At 38.1% G+C, this 12,707-nt stretch overlaps 1 protein-coding gene across 1 annotated transcript; it reads left to right on the plus strand.

Annotated features, from left to right (window-relative positions):
• Positions 1-765: 765 nt before the first annotated feature.
• LOC139639917 (F-box only protein 38-like) lies at positions 766-5,962 on the plus strand (the record flags this gene model as incomplete). Its single annotated transcript, XM_071514069.1, has 3 exons — positions 766-869; positions 2,332-2,445; positions 4,185-5,962. Coding segments are annotated over 3 exons (397 nt in total), but the record flags the coding sequence as incomplete, so codon positions are not given.
• Positions 5,963-12,707: the final 6,745 nt, after the last annotated feature.

Consider the following 12,707-nt stretch of genomic DNA (forward strand, 5'->3'; position numbering starts at 1 on the left):
CTCTCTCTCTCTCTCTCTCTCTCTCCTCTCTCTCTCTCTCTCTCTCTCTCTCTCTCTCTCTCTCTCTCTCTCTCTCTCTCTCTCTCTCCCTCCCTCTCCTTTTTTCCCCTCTTCCTGTCTCCCTTCCTCTTTCTATAAACACAGTCCATCTAAGCGAGAAACCAAAGGTATAAAGTGATTAAATGCCTCCTACCAGACTTCTTTCTAAGAATGTTTAGTTTTTCACATCCTATCATCATCAGAGACTTTTTCTGTATTGGGCCCAAATATATTAAAATATGGTTTGAACCGTTTGAGGTGTGCTTGATTTTGAACTGAACACAGATTTCAGAAACATCCTCATTTGTTAAAATAAACCACATCTTCCCCTTGGGGACTTTCTCTGTGAAATATATTCAAATAGAATTTTGTCTTAGCCTGGCTCTAACCTTATACATTGATCTGTAATCAGGCCACCATTCGATTTCTGTGATTGATGGAACTGGCAAGGACATCTTTAGATCGTTGTTGTTAAATTCATCAGCACTTAGTCCAGTGAAATTTCAGTTCTTGGCCTTGATTATTCACAAAAAAAATTTTGCTTTACTAACTTGGGCTAACGGAGCGCTAGAACTGCCAATCCCATGAAACACAAAATGTTCACGTGGTTAGCGAGTAATTACAGGCGTGTTCTGGCTAAATCTCTCTAACCATGATCTAGTGGTTCATAACGGATAAGCCAAAAAATTATCTTTCTGTCTGTTTGTGTGTGTGTTTCTTTCTCAGGGAGTTAATCAAGTATGAGTTTTTCCCAGAGGCCACTAGGACAGAGGAGGATGTTAAGAAGTATCCCAACTACCCCTGGGGCCGGGACATCTATACAGTGGACGGTAACGCACAGTAAAACCTACACTAAATCCCAACACATCTACCAACTGATAGACTTACTAGATTTACATTGGCTTTTTCTGCTTTTGAGGAGGAACAAGTTTAGATCATATACAGTCGCTTAATGTCACATTGAGGCAGCCTATTACTGTAATTGGACCAGTGTTCATTTTCAAAGCATTTGTAAGTCGTAGTCCTTTGATGAAAGTAGCTGAAAGATTTTAGTCAACTAAAATAATTATAGTCGACTTCAAAACTTCAATCTTCAATCTGAGTCAATGTCAGAATCATCAAATTTAATCAGTCAAGTACGTACACGTAATAAACAACGTGACCGTACTATACTGTAGATCAGTGGCATTGTTAGGATTTCAGAACATTCAGAACATATTTCAGTAAATAACATATCTAGGTGGCAGACTGGAGACACAAGAGACATTTTGCTTAGAGCAGTCCAGCATTATAATGACTCGAGCAAAGCATGTCTTTGGAATGCCGTTTTGCATTTAGAAACAATGAAGAGTTTAGCTGTAGCTTGTAGGCATTTAACCATAAGGCTAGTTAAGTGTCAATCCAAGCTAGCACTCCAGTGCTAGCCGTTTTTCATTACTAGAATGAAAAATGATTTCAAATATTGTCATGGGACAGAATATGTAGTTGTCATAGACTTCATTGACAAAACTGCAAAAAGCCATTGTCAACGAGCACTTTAGTCTCGTCAATTTAATGACGAGATTAACACTGAATTGGACTCCAACTATGTATAAAGTACCACCAAGATCTGGATGTTTTTGTCTAGTTTTTTTTCCAAAACATTTAAACAAAATAGTATGGAAGATTGGAAAGGTCTGACAATCTTAAACCGATATACAGTGAATTGTTGCGTGATTGTCTTGCTGGTCAACTTAGTTGTTTAATGGTCAATGTCACTCAACATATTGTATGCTAAAGTGTTAGCATGGAGCCTACTATCATTCAACATGGTGTACAATGCTAAATTGTTAGCATGGAGCCTATTATCACTCAACATAGTGTACGATGCTAAAGTGTTAGCATGGAGCCTATTATCACTCAACATAGTGTATGCTAAAGTGTTAGCATGGAGCCTACTATCATTCAACATAGTGTACAATGCTAAATTGTTAGCATGGAGCCTATTATCACTCAACATATTGTATGCTAAAGTGTTAGCATGGAGCCTACTATCATTCAACATAGTGTACAATGCTAAATTGTTAGCATGGAGCCTATTATCACTCAACATAGTGTACGATGCTAAAGTGTTAGCATGGAGCCTATTATCACTCAACATAGTGTATGCTAAAGTGTTAGCATGGAGCCTATTATCACTCAACATAGTGTATGCTGAAGTGTTGCTTAAGTATGCTATGCTAAGGTTGACCATCGGGGAAATGTCGCAAAAACTTGCTGTTTTCCTTCAGTGATGTAACTTTCTGTCTGTAGGAGTAGTGGATGGTGCCCCCTACAGCATGATAACAGACTTCCCCTGGCTGAGGACTCTGAGAACAGCTGATCCCAACAGCTATGCCCGCTATGACTTTGAAGACGACGAGAGCAGTGAGTGCAGTAAACACACCAGTCCTTTCCCATCAGCAGCCCCTCTGCATGGCTGTTTTCTAAACTCAGACAAAACAAAATATTTATTAGTCACTAGAACTGTCACTATAATACTGCTTGTCTTGGAATTCATACATGTAAAGGTACCCAAACTGATCTTGTACAAAAAATACCTTGGAATATAGACAGATAATACAATACCTTCAGAAAGTATTCAACCCCCTTGAGTGAATTATGTGGTGTTGCAGCCTGAATTCAAAATGGATTAAACTGAGCGTAGGTGCTGGGGAGGAGCACCTCTATACGAGCTGGGCTCTGTGTTTGTTTGTGTGTAATGCTTTTTGCCATGTGCACTGCTTAGGGGAATAGTGGTATACATGTTGAGGCCACGCAGAGCTCCAAGAGCCCTGCATACAGGGAATACAGTGTGCGCTGGTACACCAGGTAGCACTCACTTTAAGCTTTCTGGTGGTATCAATATTATCTTTATTTATTGTTACCAAACTATGGTTTTGAGAAAAAGGGCCTCAAAGTTTGCAGACAATTTTGAGACATTTATTCAAATAAATTCGAACAGTCATTCTAACTAGTGTTGGCCTTGTAACTGGAAAAAAGTAAGAAATTACACATTACTTGTTACTTTTCTAAAGGATAATGAATTACTTTACTTGTTACTCACTGAGAAAAGTAATTCGTTACAGTACTTGTTACATTACTTTTGTGTTACACCATAAAATGAGTGTGCTAGGTTTACTTTACCAGCAGTAATCTAAATAATGACAGACACAAAATCTTTCTTTTAAGGTTTTTAACAAAGATGAAGCCTACAACATTAAATTCTGATGTTCCAAATCATATTTACCACTTAATAAATATATTAAGTAATATATATGCAAATGCAATATATATATATATATATATATATATATATGTATGTGTGTGTGTGTATAGATATATAGATATATACATATATATATGTATATGGTATATATGGACCAATAAAGAGTTTTTTGTTTGGCTTTTTTTAAATATTTTTTTTAACAATTGACAAAAAACAAGAAAAAAAAACATAAAATTAAGAAATTAACACACAATACAGTACAAAGAACAAGGACATCACAGTACACAAGACAACAACGATCAAAACAGTAATCAAAAAAATCAATAAACAAACAAAGCAAATAATATGGTGTTAAAAAGTCAGACTGTCTTTTCTAACGAGAAGGGAAATGCATTGCATTTTATTTATGTATAGCGCTCTATCTGTACCTCACATCTCTGTTGTCTTAAATCCAGTAATGATGCTACCAGATCACAGGACTGGTTAGCTTAGTTAGGTAGTTGGTTTCTGCTAGTACTAAGGATGTTTTTTGTGGTTTGTTTTGTTTTGTTAATATCAGGTCTCAGCTCTCTTAAAAAAAGAGATATCCATCTCAAAGAGACTACTTGATTAAAGGATAATTCCGGTTATTTTCAACCTGGGTCTTATTTTCCAGGTTTTTCCAATCACAATCTGATCACCCAGATGCATGTTAATGCCAGGTGTAAAGGGGGCCATAAAGCCATGTTGAACTACCTCAGCACTCTATCCATCTGCAATCTGCAATGGAATGTTTCTCTCTTGACATTTCACTGGCTAGATGTTGTAGAAACAAAAAGCAGAATGTTAACAGGCAGTACAGACAAAACATGATCATGTAACCACATAATATGTTTTCCTCTCTCTTTTGTCCTGTTAGCCACTATCTACGCCCCACGGCGTAAAGGCCAGCTGTCGGCCGATATCTGCATGGAGACGATAGGGGAGGAGATCTCAGAGCGCCGACAGAGCCGAAGAGGAGTGTTCCAGAGAGTGGTGGTGCTCTTCCTCCATCACTGTGATACACCAGGAGAGCCTGTGGACGACGACTACATCTAGACACCATGCCGCTCCAAAACACAACTATAGAAGCTCTATTTCTGGAGCTAAGACTAGAAACTCTATTTGTAGACCAGATCAAGTGTAATCCTAACGGATGTCAGTACTGCTGCAGCACTGCCTGAGATCCTGTAAGCTAAAATATTTGCATTGGTTTGGAGGAGGGAGAGATTCACCTTTAGTCTGTCTGACTGGTAGTTTGGTGTGGAAGATGCAGGTAAAAATTGTGTTTATCACACTAATGTGCTACATTATGTCTGCAAATGAAGGGCACTGAAGGGCTTCGCCAAAGATAAGCTTGGCAAAGGAAGGAAGTGGGCAAAAATAAACATGTTGAAGCTTAATTTGGTATTAGACCTTGGCTTAAGTCCCAGTGAAAAAGCTACACTGCTGTTATCTGGCTAATTAGGACCGGACTGGGTGGTTTTATCACTTGTCGTGAAACCTTTTTCAGCTCCATGAGGAAAAAGCAATGTTTAATCTTGAGTTCATTGAGATGATTTTTAATGAGGTTAGTGGCCTATATTTGATGCTGAATTTCTTAACATTTGAACAAAATCTCAAGGCACAAATTAACTCCTTAGCCTGTTCCTCAAGACCTGAAGACCTGCAAAGTCCTGATGGCTAAGGCCGTTGTCTTCACTAGCTTCATAGCTCGTGTTTTCAGTTGCCTTGTTTTCTGTCACTGACCTTAACATGAAGAGAAAAGATGGAGAGAGAGAGAGAGAGAGCGGGAAGAAGCTGTAGTACTCGTATGATCTTTAATCTGTCAATCTGCCTACCTCTGCTGCCACAGATACACACACCCCACAAACAGAAGTTAGAAGTGGCCTTAGACTGGTCTGTTTTATTTGTTGTTTTTTTTATTTTTATTTTTTTTTTCTTTCACCTCTGGGTTTGGAAGCTTCTGGAAGAGGTGTGTGTGTATAATGTAATGTTGCACAGTTGTGTTTACCTCAGCAAGTGCTAAATGCAAGATGGAGATGAGGATGACTGAATAACTGTAGATTGATTTTCCTCCCATTCCCTTTCCTAACAGACAATAATGAGTCAGTCATCTTCACATGTTCCACCCTTTAAATGAAAACCTGGCCTGCTATTATTACAACTGCAAATCAGAAGTGTTATCTGCAGATACACAGTGTAAGCATGTCCTCCATATAGCAGTGCCATGTTGAGATGCTACAACCGCCAGTCCCTAAGCAGCATCCATGCAGCCAACATGACTTTGATTGGCTGTTTCCGCCCTGTTCAGGCATGCTGATGACAAAAAAATGTAATAATGAACAATGTTGAAAATGAAGTCAGCTGCTGTGTTCTCTCTCTTCTGTCGTCACTGGCTGGGAAATCCTCTTCCATGACTGGATTGGTTGGTTCTCATGTCCTTTAAGTGTCCACACACACACACACACAAACAGGAAACCACAGCACTTTGTCAATGTGCTACTTAAAGGAATAGTTCACCCAAAAATGAAAATTCTGTCATCATCTCCTCCCCCTCATGCCAGTTGAAACACAGGTGAAGTTTGTCCATATAACACACAGGGAGGTTGCCAGCACAACTCCATAGCAGCCTTCTCCAAAACAACTGAAGTCAGTGGGGACCAGTTCTTCAGAGTTCCAAAAAGACCTACAGTATATTTACACCATCATTTAGTGCAAATCTTAACTACAGCTGATTGATCTGCAACAAATAATGGTGTATAGGTCTTTCTATTCAGTGTGATTGTTTGGCTGTTTTTGTTTTGGAACTCTAAAGAACAGGTCCCCATTGACTTCAGTTGTTTTGGAGAAGGCTGCTACCAAGTTGTGCTGGCAACCTCCCTGTGTGTTATATGGACTAATTTCACCTGTGTTTCATTTGGCATGAGGGTGAGTAGATGATGACAGAATTTTCATTTTTGGGTGGACTATTCCTTTAAAAGCCCTGAGGTCAGATACTGTCTTAGTGGATGAGATCAATGTCAATTATGAATGTGGTAATGAAGGACCCTCTGAGTGGTATCAGGGTTGGTGTCATGATGCAGCGGTTATTGTGTTCCACAGCTACAGGACTAAACATGGCGTGGCTACCCAAACAGTATCTGAACACCATGATCACCACCATTGGTCTGTTGGCTACAGTGGTGGAAGGCTAGTTGAAAGCTGCCATACTCTACTCTCATGCAGCTGATGCATTTTTTATTATTGTTATTTTTTCCCCTTTTTGGTGTCCCAGTTACATCCCTAATGCTGTGATCCCCATCATGAATATATTCTAAGAGAGAAGTTATCAGCCAACTATCCCCCAGATTGCCTTACAATGGACTAGAGATGCTCTTAGCTCTAAAATGCTTTTGGGCCAGCCCATTACCTCTCTATCTTAAAAGAGTTGTGACATTGACTGGACCTTCAAACTGTTTTAACCCTTGAGCAATTTGATTTTATTTTCTGGATCTAAATTTTGTTGCTAAGCATTACTGGCCCAAACTGCGTGCTGGCTTACTGGATAGCTTGTCTTCTAGCTTATTGTCAGGAAGGAATCATCAAACTGGTTTGGGTTATCAGGGATTTCATTGGTTCTTTAGATAGACAGCTCTGCCCTATAGCATTGCACAGCAGTGGATTCAATTTACTTTACATTCGATCAGTTCAGGAAATGGATTTTCCTCAATTCAAATATTGAAACGCTGTGTCATGAGAAAGATGCCATATCTAACTAGTTAAGAAATAACAAAGTGAATGTTTTATCATTAGCAAATGAATTGAAATTCTATTTCCGTGTTGAATGGACTGAATATAAAGTGACTTGCGTCCTGCCTTCTGCTTGTGTATAAAACTGTACAGATCTCATGGTTGACGATATGCTTCCATGGTGTTGTTCATATGTTTATAAGAAAAGAAAAAGACTATTTCACTTAATAAAAAATAAAAGACCTGAACTGGGTGGAGCTAAAATGTCCCAGTGTCATCTTTCTGATTAATAATCATGGTATTTCAGCTATAATGAATTGATATGACATCTTGTGATTTTCCTTTTTCTGCAGCAGCGATGGGTTTTTTAGCCTCTGTTGGAAGAATATAAGTAAGCAAAAACCCTGATGTACATCAGTATGCAGTGGTGGAACTAAGTACATTTACTCAAGTACTGTACTTAAGTACAATTTTGAGGTACTTGTACTTTACTTGAGTATTTCCATTTTATGCTACTTTGAACTTATACTCCACTACATTTTAGAGGGAAATATTGTACTTACTCCATTACATTTATTTCACAGCTATAGTTATTAGTTACTTTTCAGATCAATATTTTATATTTAAAACATTTGATCATCTTTATAAAATAACTATAAAATATCATTGTTATAGATTAGACTACCCAAAAGTATAGCTAAATTGTTAAGGTTAGCTTCATGTTGACAACTTTAAAATGCTGCTTACATGTACATGTATGTCAATAAATCAGTATTAATATTCCAATAATGAAAAATATAACTCTCTAAATGGGGACAGTTTGCATAATGAGTACGTTTACATGGATACTCTAAGTACATTTTGCTGCCAATACTTATGTACTTTTACTTAAGTAAGATTTTGAATACAGGATTTTTACTTGTAATGGAGTATCTTTACATTGTTGTATTGCTACTTTTACTTAAGTAAAAAGTCTCAGTACTTCTTCCACCACTGTCGGTATGGTATGAAAAATGTCCCCAAACCTTACTTTATTCTACCTTTTCTGACCTCATGACTGTTGGACTGTGATCATTAATGGGTCGGTGACTTTAGAGAGCCTTCGAGTCGAGAGGGAAGACACTTTGTCATCCAGCAGTTTTTATCTCTGCTTCCATGGGAAATAATACCTGGCTCTTCCACAGAGCTTCATTTTGTCATCACAAAGCACACAAGACAAGTCTGCTTTTCCTCAGTGAAAAAAGCTTTCAGTCACATTTCCCTTTAAAGGCAATGTGAACTTAACATGAATAATTTTCCCCTAAAAGCAACTCCTTAAAAAAAAAACTGCTCATACTTTCCCAATTCCCAACTTGGCAACACAGGAGTTCACACCAGAATACCATACAGTACTAGACTCTTGTTCAGCCATTCTTAAATATTGAGATATATTTGTGAATTTTGTTCACGCCAAACCTGCATCGTGATTCATCACTGCCATAGGCACACAACATATCAGAGATTTGACCCTTCAAACCTCAAACTCCATATTTGATAGTTTAATACCTGCTAACAGTGGTGTAATTTTCTTTTCTCAAGAGTTGCTGTTGACCCTAATCCAGACTCTGATGAAGATCCGCCTCTTCCTCCTCTTTGGATTGGATTAAGGACCAGACTGAAACCTTTCCACGCCAGTAAACTAGTCAATGAGGCATTTTCAGATTAGCCCAAGGCACACATGGAACCCAGACAACTGAAATTCTTTGAGGGTTAGCAGCCCTTTAAGGTAAAGTGACTCCCCCCCCCCCCTTGTCTTTACCCAGAGTAAAGGCTGTTAAAACATGGAAAAACATGCTGAAGTCATTTGTCAAGTTTGCTTTTTCAGAGCCATGAGTAGATCAGATATTTCTCCTTCAGAAACCTCCGACCTGCAACTTTGCCTTCTTTAACCCTCATCCTACCTCTGGGGTACCCGCAGACCCCGGAGCTATACTTTTTTGTCATATCTCACAGGTGCTTTATTCTATCATTCCAATTTTTCATGACTTTGTCAATCAATTTGTTCCTAATGACTTCATATCATTCTGTTTCAGTTAGTGCTTTTTTAAAAATACCAATATATTGGGGTCCTGGGGGACCCCAGTCAAAAGCACCCAATTCCGCCTATGCAGTTTTAATAGATGGAACTATTTATTGAGTTTATGTTTCCCATGGGTCCTAATTTAAAGTATCACACAGTATGGGGGGGGGGCACTCTGTCAGTCATTTTGAAGGAGACACAGATACAGCAGACACAGATTTCCTCATGTGCTCTGTGACCCTAAATACTGCTCTTCCTAAGGTAAGATGATGTTCAAAGTCACAAATACAATACATCATTTAATTAACTGTAACTTTCCTAAAATAATAATAATCTGTTTTTTTTTTTCAGATGACATTAATTACATAACTAATAATGTTTTGAGAAGAATTAAGTTCACATTTTGCTATGATGGTTATTTCTTACAGTAGTTTATTCTTATTCTTATTCTAGTTTCTTCCCAGTCGGTAGTCCTTGTATGTTAAATATGTTGGTAGGATGAGGTTAGTAATGCGTCCTAATACATAAAATGAATGGTCGTGTCTGGGGAAAAGTCGAATTTGGTACATGTGAGGGTTGTGCGGGACACTAAATCAGGTGTTCTCTGTCAGAGCATGACCACAGCAAGACACTCTGCAGGTAGAGAGAGGTGGCGGTGGACAGTTTCACTCTGTTTACATTCACTGACAACAGCAGGGTCTGACTCACTCGAGCATTACGGCTGTGTGTGTGTGTGTGTGTGTGTGTGAGAGAGAGAGAAAATGACTCCATCCTTACTGCACTCCAACTTGTCTAAGCAGGAAAGAGCAGAGATTTGTGGAGTTGCGATTGGAACCTGTGTGTGTGTGTGTGTGTGTGTGTGTGTAGGTAGCCCTGCATTGTGTCTAGGTAACTGCCAGAGGTATACTATGAAGTTTAACCTGGGAATTTCCGCTGTCAGAAAGGTGGCTCACTTTTAAGCGGGGTACGTCACCATGGTAACTTCGGCAGCACGCCTAATTAACCTGCTCTGGAGCATCTTACTGTATTTTTTTTATTTTTTTATTTAACCTTTATTTAACCAGGAAAGTCCCATTGAGATCTCTTTTTCAAGGGAGACCTGGCCAAGACAGGCAGCAGCATAAATAAAAACACATAATAATTACAGACAGAAAACACAAAAGGAGACAAAATTAAAAAGAACTAACCAGGTAAATTAAAAACATTGACATCTTAAGGAATCTGCCTCTTAATTCTTTCATTTTGGATTTAAAAGCATGTAATGAGATGAATTCATTGAGTTTCAGGTCGTTCTGCAATGTATTCCATGCCGAGGGAGCAGAATACACAAATGCCCTTTTTCCAATTTCCGTACGGGCGTTTGGGACAGAAAGCAGAAAGAAGTCCTGAGAACGTAAAGAGTATTGTCCGGCACTTTTCTGTGTGATAAAGACACATAAGGTAGTATGGGAGCAGACCAAGAATTGCCTTACATATAAAAGTGTACGAATGAAAGAGCCTACGGGTGGCCAGAGCAGGCCGTCCTACCCGAGAGTATACCTCACAACCATATGAAGACACTGAGCAGAGGTATGCAGATATAAAAGATCACCATAGTCCAACACAGATAAAAAAGTGGCAGCAACAAGTCGCTTTTTTACATTAAAAGAAAAACACAACTTATTAAGAAAATAAAAACCCATGTTCAGGCTATCCTATCTAAACGTATACAAAGCCAATCAACTCTCTGGGAAAATGTCATCACCATTCCTAGAGGATCCCATGGACTAACCCAAAAATTTTACTTACAAAAAAAATATGAACTGAAACATTGCACTCAAATGAATGAGACAAGTAATAAGAGGAACTGTACACATGGCCGTCACCACTTCTTAGATATTTGGGGTACAGAAAATATGGGCAGGTCTGGGGGTTTCCTTCAACTTAATCTACATACAGGGATTTTATTAATCCTAAAATCAGGGTTTCAGAGTACATTTATTTACTTGCATTTTGTGACCTGTTCTCATTCATGTTTGAAAAGTGACCCATATCCGACGTCAGTGCAACCGGACCTCTACTGTGAAGCGTCACACGTGCAAATGGACAACAACAAAATGATGCACATGGAAACGTGAAAGTAAAATTGCTGTCCAAACATACATTTTAAGGAATATTTGCATTGGAGGTCGGATTAGACTTTGTCTGCTGATGATCACTTTCATGTAACAACATGGAAGTGTTACATGCAAAAAACACTTGTATTCCGATCTGATCTGACCCAGACTCAGGTTGCATTGCTGTGCATCAGATATGTAATGGACCAGGACCACATATGAATGTGGCCCCAAATCAGGATTACAAAGATCAGATTCCATGTGTTTTTTGGTTTTCACACTACTCTGATCTGTGTCACATGTAGGCAAAAAAAAAAAAATCTGATTTGGGCCACTTCCACCTTTAATGTGAATGTAGACTTATAGGGCTTAGCAACTTTTCAACCTTACTTCATCAAGCCCAACAACTAAAAGTTAGATTGAAATGTTGCTGAAGAAACCATCAAAGTGAACATTAATCTCTTGTGTGGGTGAATTTTTTCTACCTATTTTTTTCTCATTTCTAATTATTTTGTTATTGTGCCATGCACTTGGCAAACCTTTTTATGTATATGCATACACTACTACTACTACTACTACTACTACTACTACTACTACTACTACTACTACTACTACTACTACTATTACTACTACTACTACAACACTACTTCTCTGACAATAGATATGGTATTTACAATACTTTTCCATAGATTAATACACAAGTTAATGCACTGGAAAAAGGCCATTGTAAAGTGCTACCCATGTTTCTATTAACTACATGGGTTGGTGCAAATTGTGTTCTGGAAAAAAAAAAATTCTACACCTGAAAAGCTGAACTGAAGATGAATAACTTCAGAAAAATCAAGTTATTTTCCTAAAGTATCCCCTCAGATATGATAGTATCTTAATACAAATTCCAAATTTTCAGCTATCTTCATCTGATGAATCATAATGCAGCGGGACAGAATGCAGCAGAGTTCATAGAGTTCATAGTCAGTGTCATAAAGACAGACTGACCTGAACACAGACTCAGACTCACAGTTTCATCTCTGATCTCTTGCATCAACAACAATATCAACTGTTTAGAACGGAAAACATGGAGAGTGATTTCCATCCTGCTAAGCCACATGTATTTATTTATTTATTTATTTAATTTTAACAGAAAGATTTTTGCTGAACAGACAAACAAGAGACAGACAGTCAGGATAGACACATGCATTTGTGTCCAGTTCTTCCTTAGTTTGATTTACATTGTAGAGTCACAGTTAGATTTGATGTTGGAACAAAACTATGATGAAAGGCATAAAATGAAGCTATGAAGCATGTTGACCTTGAATGAAGCTACATCAGGTGGCCTTATGGTTAGCTATTTGGGTAACACTTTACAATAAGGGTCACTAAATTAAGGGCAATCCTTAATTAACAGTTAACTAAATGTGTCTGGTAATCATTTATTTAATTATTTAATAGTTTATAAAGATGACTATTCAATAATGTATAAATTAATACCTTAGTTAACATGAACACCATTAGTAAA

Source organism: Centroberyx affinis, unplaced genomic scaffold, assembly GCF_046629955.1.
Source record: "Centroberyx affinis isolate AG114_WGS23_722 - 3 ecotype Tasmania unplaced genomic scaffold, CSIRO-AGI_Caff_v1 ptg007938l_1, whole genome shotgun sequence".
Taxonomy (NCBI): Eukaryota; Metazoa; Chordata; class Actinopteri; order Beryciformes; family Berycidae; genus Centroberyx; species Centroberyx affinis.